Source organism: Drosophila serrata, unplaced genomic scaffold (genome assembly GCF_035046125.1).
Source record: "Drosophila serrata isolate PLE 108 unplaced genomic scaffold, ASM3504612v1 contig_359, whole genome shotgun sequence".
NCBI lineage: Eukaryota > Metazoa > Arthropoda > Insecta > Diptera > Drosophilidae > Drosophila > Drosophila serrata.
This window is the reverse complement of record NW_028257257.1, coordinates 1,828,375-1,841,856: the sequence shown is the minus strand read 5'-3', so window position 1 is coordinate 1,841,856 and position 13,482 is coordinate 1,828,375. Positions and strand designations below refer to the sequence as shown.

Here is a 13,482-nt window from a genome sequence, read left to right as displayed (position 1 = left end):
TTTGTGCATGCGTTTTATTTACCAAAAAAAAAAAAAACAAGTAAATAAATTAAAAAAGAAACCCCGACAGAAAACTAGTGTGTAAGCAAAAGATATATGATACAAATATATGGAACCCGCTACAAATTTGGAATCTAGATATACCTCCCATGACAAGTACATAAGTTATAGCATATTCAAAGTCTATATAGGATAATACCAATATTTATATAATCGCGTCTCACGAGAGCAGAGCACATATTTTAGATAAAGTCGTCGGATTGGTGTATTTTGTAGTTCTAAGTAACACACACACTTGACACACAACCACACACATCGCGAGGTCTCAGTTTATGAGGTTTCCCCCACATTGGATCATGGATATTTATATATATATATGTATGTCTATATACCATTATCTAGACGTAAATCGGTTATTAGTTATTAGAGGATGCATATTCCAATGTTATAAGGATGCTCTAGGCGATAAGTTGCACCCAGAAAACACAGACAGATGAATCGAACAATATATAAATGAGCAAAAGAGATTACGACTCGAGTACAACGAAATCTGAGCCATACCTCTCCCACAGAAGGCAGCTTTAAATCGAGACAGTACTTCCTCGTTTCAATATCCGAAAAATTCCCATAAAGACTCTCTCTCACTCGAAACCCCCAAATATTTATATGGTACATGCCTAGCACGACGATAAACTGTATATAAACAACTTCTGGACCTCATGTTTCCACTTGGTTATAAACGTAAACAACGTATTTTAAATATATATATACTTACACACCAATTATTTGTTAAATTGGATAACCCCCGAATGCTGGATAAGACCAACTAAATTAAATACGAAGGAATATCGATGCCATCGTGCAGGATTTCTATACTAGGCTAAGGACAACCGACAAAACACTCTATTGGTAACTCAAAAAAAGGAAAAAGAGATGACGAACCGAACTATATAGCTTTTAAATTGAATGTGCGATTATTTCCATATATATATATTTATAGTATTTCAGAGTTTAAGATATGGTTTAGATAAATATGTTGAATGGATTAATATTAATTACGAATATTATGACTAACCCTAAGTTAAGAACTTTTCACATTTGTTTTTCTTTTTCGACTTTTTGTTCAATCTTTGTACATTTACCAGACAGCTTTTGAACTGTCTGTCGATGAGAAATCAGCTAAAGCCAGCCACAATATATATTAAATATATATACTTTAATGCATATATTTGTAGTAAGGGAACGAACGTTAGATCGATGACACGATATGGTATGTAGGTGAATTTTATGGATAGAGCAAGCGAACGGATTAGATTAATTTTTATAAGAGAAACGAAGCAAGAACAAAAGTCACAGCTAGCATAATTATTTACTGTTATGACAACATAAGAGTTTTAAGGTTTTTAGCTAAATTTTGTATATTTTAATCTACAAACTATAAAATATATATATATATTATCTGTTTTATAAATAACAATAAAGAAAAATGTGTTTTTATTGCCGTTTTTAAATGGGATCACTTTGGTCTGCTTAAATAGTTTAAATTTAAATATCGCGGCAAAAGTACAGTATGCTAACCAGAGCAGTTGGCCACACTACCTAGCTGAGTGACGCTACTAACCTCAGCGTTGCCAGATGTATAAAATTCATATGGCAGTTTAGCACATTATCGATATACTGTGATACTTTTTCCATCCCTGGTACGATAAGAGTTGTTAGTATATTTATGGTACTTTATAAACAGTTAATAAAGTATGTGGTATTTTAAACTGTGGAGAGAACTTGTTGAAAAATAAAATATATATGTTCTCATTGCTCAAGTCCTAATAATATATATAAATCGGTATATTGGCACGAAAAAATACCGCATTGACAACCGCCATCGATATATCGCAGCTATCGTGAGCTGTCAAAACATCGATAGCCGCCAACATCGATAGCTCTTTTGTATCGGACACGGTCACACTGTCTACAAATACATAAAAAACATTTTTTCTTGCAAAGTATTTGTCATTGTCCACATTTCACGTTTTTCGATGCGTTTGTGGATAAAATAACGCACAGTGATCGACTACAAATGGTGCAAGTGGCCGACGCGACGGCAATAGCGATGCGAATAACTATGAATTGACGCCAAGTTGCATAACGTCCGTCGCTGGTTAGTGTCAGTGTGCTCGGGCTCGTCGCGTTCCGTTTCCTCCGTCGCTTCGCAATTTCCAGAAAGCAAAACCTCACCACACCACGCACACACACACACACAAGCAAAGCGAGCAGCGCGGCGGAAAAAAACAAGCGAGGAGTGAATGTGGATGTGAATGTGGACTACCTCGCCGAATGTGCGTGCATTTTCCCCGTTCCCCGAGTCTGAGTGTGGCATAGCCGATGCGGTGCACTGATCCCTGTTCCCCCCACAACCGATCCGTCGCCGTCGCCGCCCACGCTACTGCAGCAACCAGCAGTCGCAGCACATACACACCAATACCAACAGCCAACGGCCCGCAGCCAGCACCCATACCAGCGCACCCAAGCACCGCGCAGCACGGCCGACAAAGAAAGAGCGCTGCTGGCTCTCTCTTCCTCTTCGTACAGTTCCTACGGCTGAAAATCAGCAGCAGCGGCGGCAGTGGTAGCAGCGGATTCCGCGGCGCAGTAAAGGAGGCTTGCATGTGAACGGGAACGGAAAATCATTAGCAGCATGAGTCTCATGGCCACGCCAATGGCCTCAGGGGCCGCGGCGCCATCATCTTCGGCCAGCAGCAGTGGCTCCTCCACACCTACCCAGGGCAACAACAACCTGCCATTTGAAAAGGACAAGATTTGGTACTTCAGCAACGAACAGCTGGCCAATTCACCAAGCCGAAGATGTGGAATCAAAGCCGACGATGAGCTACAGTACCGCCAGATGACCGCGTACCTAATCCAGGAGATGGGCCAGCGACTGCAAGTGTCACAGCTGTGCATCAATACGGCCATTGTGTATATGCATCGATTCTATGCGTTCCACTCCTTCACACACTTCCACCGGAATTCGATGGCCTCGGCAAGCCTGTTCCTGGCCGCCAAGGTGGAGGAGCAGCCAAGGAAGCTGGAGCATGTGATTCGGGCCGCCAACAAGTGCCTGCCGCCGACCACCGAGCAGAATTATGCAGATCTCGCCGCGGAGCTTGTCTTCAATGAGAACGTGCTGCTGCAGACACTCGGCTTCGATGTGGCCATCGATCATCCGCACACGCATGTGGTGCGCACCTGCCAGCTGGTCAAAGGTAGGCCCACAATACCAATCCGCTCTAATGCCATGTCCTCCCATGATATCCCAAGGCCATGTCGGATGGTAGCCGGTTGAGCGATTGAGTACTGATTACTATGGTATATTTTAGCATGCAAGGATCTGGCGCAGACCTCGTACTTCTTGGCCTCGAACAGGTATGCGCTACTCTCTCTATGGTAATCCCTCCTCCTCCACCTCCTCCCAGACGTGCTTGAGAGGTGCTCCAAAATTGGAGCTCTGGTATAAGCGGTGTGCGTGTGTGTTTGTGTGCGGGTGCATAGGGTCAAATCCTGCCCAGAAAACAGGCAGATCTGAAGTCTGTCCGTCTACCTGCCTGTGCAAATCTAGACACAGGTAACAAAGAAAATGTAAGGACTTAGAGCCAGAGTCACACAGCAGGCAGTCTTGACAGGGCCAGCATCCTAAAAAAGAAATACGTTGCCTGTTCTCTGGGTTAATTATCCCTTGTTGCCTGACAATCTCATTGCAATTTGTGTTGGGAAAATCCGCCAAATGTCAAGGAAATCTCTTGTTATTCCTGGAATGAAAAATAATGGTCCTCCTACGAAAAAAGGTAGCATCTTTCCGCGTTGATTATCTTACCGGAAAAAGTCGCTAAAGTTTCGCGGAATAATTTGTAATTCGAAGAAAACAATTCATGTATTTTTGGTTTGTAATCCAGTCTTGGAATTTGTAATTTTTCGCCGGGAATTTTTCCCTTAAAATAAAGAAAGTCCCTGCAATAATCTGTGTTGTTTGTCCAGATCCAGAGAGATCTCCTTTTGGGGAACCCGATTAGAAGAAGTCATACCAAAACCCCTGCACACACTCACCCAAACAAAAAAAAAAAAACTGCATTATATTTTAAACTGTATTTAAACCACCTAACAACAATCCATGGCACACGCCACACAGCCTGCATCTGACCTCCATGTGCCTGCAATATCGCCCCACGGTGGTGGCCTGCTTCTGCATTTACCTCGCCTGCAAGTGGTCCCGCTGGGAGATACCGCAATCGACCGAGGGCAAGCACTGGTTCTACTATGTGGACAAGAGCGTCTCGCTGGATCTGCTCAAGCAGCTGACGGACGAATTCATTGCCATCTACGAGAAGAGTCCGGCGCGTCTCAAGTCCAAACTCAACTCGATCAAGGCGATCGCCCAGGGAGCGAGCAATCGGACGGCGTCCAAGGACAACAAGCCCAAGGAGGACTGGCGGGTGAGTGAGATGATGAAGGGATATCACTCGAACATTACGCCGCCGCCAGAGCTGGCCAATGGCAATGACAGTCGTGAGCGGGACAGAGATCGGGAGCGTGACAGGGACAGGGAGCGAGAACGGGAGCGAGATCAGTCGTCTTCGTCGCTATTACCGCCACCGGCAATGGTGCCGCAGCAGAGACGATCGGATGGCATCCACCAGCGCTCGTCCTCGGTGATGGGTGTGTCGGCCAACGGCTCCTCCTCATCGTCATCGTCCTCCAATCACAAGTTGCCAAACTACCAAGGCGGCATGCCGCCTGACCAGCATCCAGGTGAGTGTCCTGCCTCTCCTTACCCTAAGTTAAGAAACGCAAGTAACAGAGCGTGTTCCCCTTTCTGCAGATCACAAGTCCAAGCAGCCAGGCTATAGCAATCGCCTGCCCTCCAGTCACCAGCGAAGCAGCAGCAGCGGCGGGCTCAGCTCCTCGAGCAGCAGCAGTAGCAGTCAAAGGAGCAACTCTTCATCATCATCATCGAGCCAGCCTGGGCGCCCGTCTCTACCGGTGGACTATCACAAATCATCACGCGGCATGGCGCCTGTCGGCGTCGGAGGCATGCCTCCACACGGCAGCCACAAGATGCCACCGAGCTCCTCCAAGCCTCAGCCGCCGCCGCAACAGCAGCAGCTACCGCCGCCCAATCATCCATCCGCCTCCAACTCATCATCGGCCTCATCTAGCATGTCCTCCAAGGACAAGTCGCAAAGCAGCAGCAAGATGTATCCGAATGCACCGCCGCCGTACAGCAGTAGTGCTCCCCCCAATCCGCTGATGTCGCGTGGCGGCTATCCAGGCGCTAGTAGCAGCAGCAATGGAGCCCAGCCACCGCCCCAGGCCGGCTACGGCAGCGGCCACCGCAGCAAATCCGGCTCCACCGTCCACGGCATGCCGCCCTTCGAGCAGCAGCTACCCTATTCCCAGAGCCAGGGCTACGGTCACATGCAGCAGCAGCAGCAGGTGGTGCCACCTCCTCAGCAGCAGCAACATATGCCGCCGGAAGCACAGCAGCCGCAGCAGCAGCAGTCGTCACAGTCCAAGATGTCGCTCTTTAGTCCCGAGTGGCCAGACATTAAGAAGGAGCCGATGGCACAGCCATTCAACGGTCTCCTTCCACCTCCGCCTGCGCCTCAGGGCCACGACTACAAGCTGAACAATCATCCGCGAGACAAGGAGAGCCCCAAGAAGGAACGCCTCACGCCCACCAAGAAGGACAAGCACCGTCCTTCGACCATGCCCATGGGCAGCAGCAGTAGCAGTAGTTCCTCCGCCTCATCGGGTTCGTCGAAACCTATGTTGCCGCCTCACAAGAAGATGTTGCCACACGGCGGCCCCGGCGATCTGCTGGTGCCCAATCCCGGCGAGAGCGGCAGCAGCCTGAAGCGAGCCAACGAGATTTCCGGCAGCCAGTATGGACTGAACAAGCTCGACGAGATGGACAGCGGCCCTCAGCCGCGCGAAAAGCTGCGCAAGCTGGACAACAGCAGCGGGTTGCCCGGATATTCGAGTTACGAGGAAAAGCACACGCCCCTAAACATGTCCAATGGGATTGAGACGACGCCGGATCTGGTTCGCAGCCTGCTGAAGGAGAGCCTGTGTCCGTTGAATGCCTCGCTTCTCAAACCGGACCCATTGACCATGCCGGGTCTCAAGCCCCCGGCGGAACTGCTTGAACCCATACCCTCGACGCCACCAATAATCAAGAAGGAGCCGGGCATCACACCTCTGCCCAGTCTGTCGACTGTCGTAGCGGCACCAGCCATGGAGATGGATGTGGTCACCAAACTGGCCGTCGGCGAGATCAAGGAGGAGAGCAGCAGCAGCAAGGCGGAGAAGAAAAAGAAGAAGGACAAGCATAAACACAAGGAGAAGGATAAGTCAAAGGACAAAACGGAGAAGGAGGAGCGGAAGAAGCACAAGAAGGACAAGCAGAAAGATCGCAGCAGCAGCAGTGGCAGCGCTCCCAACAAGGACGGCTCGCTGGCCAACGAACCGCTGAAGATGGTAATGATCAAGAATCCCAACGGCAGCCTTCAAGTGGGAGCCTCGGCACCGCTGAAGCTAAAGATAAGCAAGAACAAGGTGGAGCCGAACAACTACTCGACGGCGGCCGGTATGCCAGGAGCTCCAGGCTATGGTTTACCACCGGCCGTGGCTAGCACAACATCATCAGCGCCTCCCTATGGCAGTAGCAGCAGCGGCGGCGGCGGTGGTGGTGGAGGTTATAGCTCTTCGGGTGGCAGCAGTTCCGGCGGCAGCAGCAAGAAGAAACACAGCGATCGGGATCGCGACAAGGAGAGCAAGAAGAGCAAGGATTATGCTAAATACAATGGAGCTGGAGCTGTATCTGGAGGAGGCGTCCCCGGTGGTGTCTTTAATCCTCTTGGCGGTGCTGGCGCCGCAGCCTCAATGGCCGGTGTTGGAATGGGCGCTCCCCTAATCAGTGCCGTTCCGCCATCCATGCTGCTGGCGGCGCCCATCAACGCAGCTCCACAGCCCATGGGCCTAGCACCGCCTTCTATGCCCTCCTCCTCCGCCTACAACAAGAAGTAGTGGTGGTAGGGAGTCCCATTTTTTTTTTATATCTATGTGTATAGAGAGAAAAAAGCTCTTCTGTCAGTCGATGCTATATGCTATATGCTAGTTGTTAGGATTGTTTCACTTTTACTGTAGCACGACAGCTTAGGTAATTAAGAAACGCAAGAGTCTGGATGGAATGCCAGGAGATGAATGGCGGAAATAAAAATGGAAGCTGGCTGACGGCGATGGAGTACGCAGAACTCAAACAAGCGAGAACTTTATATTGTACAGCATTAATTAATTTATAATTATAAATATATAGGAGCATTCATACATACACCGTACACACACCACATATACACATGCATAGAGCAGACTAGTTTATAAGAGATCCGAATCGGAGAAACGAGTCCGAGTCCGGGTCAAGTACGGGCTTTGTGAGACACAGAACCATTCTTCAGAACAACCGTCTTAGCATTTAAGTTAGCAAATCAATTACAATATATGCTGTACATAGCCACAAAGGAAAACAAAATTAACCCAGAGCAAACTACTACACACTGAGAGATATATAGTACCGACTTCCGCTTAGCAAATATGTATACCCAAAAAATATAGAAGCCAAGACAAAGTAAAAGAACTTCAGAATATCCAAGGAACGACAACTAAGCAGGAGAATTCGAGGATGAGAATTCGAAGAGGAGCGTAGAAACGAAAGCCAGCGCTTTGATTTTAAATTGAAGACGCCAAAAAAACAACTACATGATAAATTATTTAAATTTAAATTAAACAAAAACTAGTTGCTAAAGCGAAAGTAAAGAAAAAGGATGATGTGAAGACGAAGTTGTGTATCTTTAGTTAGAAAAGTTATTTCCTTTGCCTCTCACTCTCTCTCTAGTTTTTTTAAAAGCTTTTTTGCCCCCTTTTTACCAATCAACCGACCGACCGACCGATTTTCAATTAGTTTCCTCACAAACACTTAGCAATATTTATCATATTTAATTATTATTATATACAGTAATGTATTTTGTCAATGAAAAGATAACTAAATAGAGATCTGAATTGTTTCAGCGCAGGATATTATGTTTCAAGATCGCCTGGAACGTGTTGACGTGTAGCTTTCATTTGTTTTTAATTTATTTTTAAATTGTAGACTTAAGAAACCACAATTACCACAAACAAACAAACAAAACTAAACAAAATAAAAAAAAACGAATTATGCGAAAAAAAACACTTAAAAACTAAAAAATTTGAATAAAAACAAAAATTGTTGTGCAAACACAGAGAGAAAACCAGAAAATAAAAAACGTTTTAAATTTATCGAAAAAATGCAAGCGAAAACTAAGCTAAAAACGATTACAAATGCTGCTAGAAAATGAGGAAAACTATACAAAACAAAAGTTAGGCATATAGAAACTATATCTATCTATATTCGAGGCAGGAAAATGATAATGAAATGAAATTTTATGTAATTTTCGGCTAAGGCAAGAAAACAAAAGGTTAAAGCGAACGTTGCGCGTTTTTCAAAACTATTCGTATTCGTATTCGATTTCTCTTACTACTGCATTAAGCTGCAAGCATATATAGCTCTAAACTATCACCACACACACCCCAAAACACACACACACACATCTTAATCCACATACAAATCACTGATTAAAACCATTTACTTTTAAGTTGATATAACCCCCGAGGAGAACTCGTTTTTCTTTCTAGAGCAAATGCTTAATTTGCATCTAAGATTTAGATTTTCCTTTTACATACTTATTCTTGGTCCCCCCTCCCAAACCCCATAAAGTCCCCCGATCCCAAATATTTTCCCCGCCCCTAAATTAAGTTTTTTGTACATACTTAGAAAGCAAATGGAAAACCCGCCGCTCGATTGGTCGGCGGGCTAGTGTCGGGTCCCATTGGGATTATTTGGTTGTGCATCCGAATATGGACGCACTCGGCACTGGCACGACGTCCATGCGAGCGGCACGAATAAAAATCTTCAAAAACCAGGCAAAAATTCTAAACAAAAAATCAATAAAAATGCGAAAAAAATAAATCACAAAAAAATCAGGAAAAAAATTAAATTCAAGCGTGTGTTTTTATTTCGGGATAATGGTGGATTAATGTTAAACATTAAATTTTAAATAAATCGCAGATGTAAAGTTCATTGATAATGTTTCTGCAAAAAACTCAATTTGAAACGAGCTTTAAAGGAAACTAAATTCTGGAAGCTTATATTTTAGGATCGAATTCGGTGCTCGATCATAACTAATCTTAAAAACCTTTAACCCTGCAAGGTTAGTATAATTTACGTAATATATTTTATTCCTTACTTAATTTTATAAATATTCTATAACTAAAAGTCTCCTAAATTCAGATTTATAAGAAGATACCGATGGATGCCGCCTTAGCTGATGACATGATTGAGGATCCAGTCCAAGTAGCTGCTAATGCGAGTAAAGACAGCCGGAAAACCCACCTGACAGCCCATGGTGGTGCCAAAGGAAGTGGATCCAATCAAGTAACTAATACTACCCTCTCTGTAGACCAGCGGACCTCCGGAATCGCCATGGCAGGTGGACTTGCCGCTGGCCGTGCTCATGCAAATCATCTTCTCGGACACCGCTCCGCTCCAGTACATCCGGCACACGGCATTCGGCATAACAGGCATCTCCACGTACCTCAGCACGGGGGAGACAGTGTCTGAGGCGTCACTATCCCTGCCCCAGCCGGAGGCGGATGCTAGCACGGAATCGTAGGTGGGAAAGGATCCGTTCAGACGACGTGGCAGACTGGCGGCTCGAATGTGTTCCGTGAAAGCCACGAAAATGGGCAACCGGATAAGTGAAATGTCATTGGTGACCGTGCTGGCCGTGTAGTTGGAGTGGACAATGATCCCTGACTTCTCCACCTTAATCCTCTGCTGACCCGGCTCAGTCTCGTCCCGGATATTGATGGCACCCAGATAAACTGTAACTGATTCCGCTCTATCCATGCAATGGGCAGCTGTGATTATCCAATAATGGGAGATCAGGGTGCCACCGCACCAGGTGGTCAAGTTCCCACAGAAGGATATGTTCAGACCTGCCTGGTAGGGGAACTGACCCACCTCTGCCAGCTCCCCGTTGGTAATGAATGGTTCGACATTGTTTTGGAGTGGAACAGCCGAGCAGGATACCAACAGGAGGACACTGGGTATAAAGAGCTTGAGCATTTTAAATCGATTAAACCAGCGATGTGAGTTGTCTTCATATTATATAGAATAGGCAAACCTGTATTATCATTAGTAGACGCACCTGCTAGACTCCTCCACTTGGAACTTGGAGCACCCTCAGAGCATTGATAGAGCAGGGATTAAGGACACAGACTTGCAGATAAGCAAGAACTTAGCAATAGTTTTCCATTTACTGATGTGACCTTGGGAATAATATAGACAAACCTATGTTAAGTTATATAAAAATATAGTTTTTACAGATAAAAAACGAATTTGTATTAATTTGTATTGTTGCTGATAATAATATTATCTCTTCATTTTATACTAATGCGCAATTAATATAGATAATGTCAGTAAGTTAAGAAATTGAAATGTAGCATACTTTATGGTTACTTCTAAAAAGCAATAGTAGTTTTTATTGAAGAATGTATAGAAATATGAATAGAATAAAACAAAAAATAATTTATTTATTTATTTATTTGTACACTGTATGAGTGTCAGCCATAGCTGCTGAGGCTTTCGGCTAACAAAAAATAATATTTATTTAGTATATATATAAGAGACGTTATAATAAAAATTTGAAAAGAATAATAGCTCTTCTAATAAGAAGCTCTCATATTAATAGCATTCCTATGGTAATGCTTCAATATAAAATAATGTAAATTATAACTTTTTAATAATAATTAACGAAAGATTTTTATGCAATCGGGAACACTCCACCCTCCTCTTCTAACTGAAGAGTATTCCTATCGGAAACCTCCATAATAAAATAAACCAAAGACTTGTGTAGTTATAATTTTTTTTATTATTCTTTTAGCAATCAAGTGGCGTTCTGATCACTGTATAAAGATAATTCACAATCTCTGGCATTATGACCAATTCGTACGACTAAAAACGACCAATCGTTTGATAGATTAACCAGCCATAAATCCTCAATCAAGCGGATGAAGTACGTCAGTGGCAGAGTAAGGTAACTCGGGGAAACATGCAAATCAGATTGGTTGTAGTTGCTCTGCTGATCGCTGTTCAGGGAGAATCGATCTTCTGCCTGGATCTGGGTCATGGAATCGATGGCAGGATTGCTGGTGGTGAGCTGGCTGGTGTTAATCAATTTCCCTACCAAGTGGGATTGAGTATCGAAGAGCCCAATGATCTGTTCAGCTGGTGCGGAGCGAGCTTGATCTCTGATCGATACCTCCTAACGGCAGCACATTGTGTGGACAAGTAGGTGTAGTTTCTCTCTAAAAATATAAACAATTTCATTGACTTAATATCTTTCAACTTCCTACAGAGCTCTTTCCATTACCTACTACTTGGGTGGAGTACAGCGACTGGCACCCCGTCAGCTCATCCGGTCAGGACAGCCCGAAATCCATTTACATCCTGGTTGGAACAGCGTCTCCCTGGAGAATGATATAGCTGTGCTTCATTTACCCGAAGTTGCTATCTTGGGGGACGCCATCAGACCCATCAGATTGCCAGGAATCTCATCTAGATATTCCAGTTACGACTACGTTCCAGCCACAGCCTCCGGCTGGGGTCGCATTAATGATGGTGATTGTCCTGAATTACCAAGAATTTGTTTTATTTATTAATTACAATTTAATTACAGAATCCACCGCCATTTCCGATCACCTGCGTTATGTTGTCCGCTTTGTGGAGTCCAACGAGGACTGTTGGTATTCCTATGCCAACATTAGATCCACCAATATTTGCATGGACACCACTGGCGGTCGCTCCACCTGCACGGGCGACTCGGGCGGACCTTTGGTTTACCATGATTCCTCTCTGAACTCCGATGTGCTGATTGGCATCACCTCGTATGGAAAGAAGTCCGGTTGCACCAAGGGATTCTCCTCGGTCTTTACCCGGATCACCGCCTACCTGGACTGGATTGGAGAGGTGACCGGGGTGGTCTATCCCTAGAGTTTGTTCTCCCTAACGAGGACTAAGCTAAGAACAGTGCTGGGCACTAAAACTATAATAAATGTTGAGCATTTTACGAGCGACTTTGTTTTCATTTTTTCAATGTTTGGAAGGGAGTGGGAGAAAAAATTTTTACATTTTCAGTATAAAATCATCAATTCCTCGAATTCATGTATTTTCATGAAAACAGAAAGCAGTATATAGCGAAGGCGATCTGTGGATGTTTTGTCAAAAACTTTTGAATGCATTAAAAAACGTAGTATGCAGATTTGTTAGTGCTTTAAAAACTCGCACAGAAAAGTTTTCCGAATCAAAATTAAAGTTATTTCGGCTTAATTATGATGTTTGGAAAACATTGATTTTTCAATGAAATTGTCTGTTTTTATACCTTTTTTGCGGAATATAATTTCAGTCCGAAGATTGAAACGGAGTGAAGGAATCATTTCCGACCCTATAAATCATATATATTCTTGATCGGGATGAACTGCTGAATCGATCTAGCTATGTCTGGAAGAAAAATAAAATTTTCCGAATTTTGTGAAAATTTAAAAATTTGATAAGGGGTTACATCGTTCTTTTTATCAAAAATCGACAAAAAATTGAATTTCTTGAATTGAAAAACTGAGTATGCAGATTTGTTAATACAGTAAAAACTAGCATAGATCAGCTTTCCAAATTAAAATTAATGATTTTTTGGCTTAGTTATGAGATTTTTAAACTACGATTTTTTGAAGAAATTTGCTGTTTTTATACCTTTTTGAAGGGGTTTTTTTTATTTTAGTCAAAAACTTTTGATTGCATCAAAAAACGTAGTATGCAGATTTGTTAGTGCTTTAAAAACTCGCACAGAAAAGTTTTCCGAATCAAAATTAAAGCTATTTCGGCTTAATTATGATGTTTGGAAAACATTGATTTTTCAATGAAATTGTCTGTTTTTATACCTTTTTTGCAGAATATAATTTCAGTCCGAAGATTGAAACGCAGTGAAGGAATCATTTCCGACCCTATAAATCATATATATTCTTGATCGGGATGAACTGCTGAATCGATCTAGCTATGTCTGGAAGAAAAATAAAATTTTCAGAATTTTGTGAAAATTTAAAAATTTGATAAGGGGTTACATCGTTCTTTTTATCAAAAATCGACAAAAAATTGAATTTCTTGAATTGAAAAACTGAGTATGCAGATTTGTTAATACAGTAAAAACTAGCATAGATCAGCTTTCCAAATTAAAATTAATGATTTTTTGGCTTAGTTATGAGATTTTTAAACTACGATTTTTTGAAGAAATTTGCTGTTTT

The 13,482-nt window shown here is 43.5% G+C and overlaps 3 protein-coding genes across 3 annotated transcripts; 2 read left to right on the top strand and 1 right to left on the bottom strand.

The window, feature by feature from the left end:
• Positions 1-1,908: 1,908 nt before the first annotated feature.
• Positions 1,909-9,125, top strand: CycT (Cyclin T). Its single transcript, XM_020953893.2, has 4 exons — positions 1,909-3,263; positions 3,378-3,423; positions 4,184-4,803; positions 4,874-9,125. The coding sequence occupies exons 1-4, from the start codon at positions 2,696-2,698 to the stop codon at positions 7,078-7,080; spliced, it is 3,441 nt and encodes a 1,146-aa protein (XP_020809552.2). The 5' UTR covers positions 1,909-2,695; the 3' UTR covers positions 7,081-9,125.
• On the bottom strand, positions 7,707-10,517 carry LOC110185176 (brachyurin). Its single transcript, XM_020953894.2, has one exon. It carries the CDS (start codon positions 10,253-10,255, stop codon positions 9,449-9,451), a length of 807 nt encoding a protein of 268 aa, XP_020809553.2. The 5' UTR covers positions 10,256-10,517; the 3' UTR covers positions 7,707-9,448.
• Positions 10,518-11,072: 555 nt separating this feature from the next.
• On the top strand, positions 11,073-12,257 carry Jon74E (Jonah 74E). Its single transcript, XM_020953914.2, has 3 exons — positions 11,073-11,479; positions 11,547-11,809; positions 11,868-12,257. Exons 1-3 carry the CDS (start codon positions 11,241-11,243, stop codon positions 12,179-12,181), a joined length of 816 nt encoding a protein of 271 aa, XP_020809573.2. The 5' UTR covers positions 11,073-11,240; the 3' UTR covers positions 12,182-12,257.
• The last annotated feature ends 1,225 nt before the right edge of the window (positions 12,258-13,482 follow it).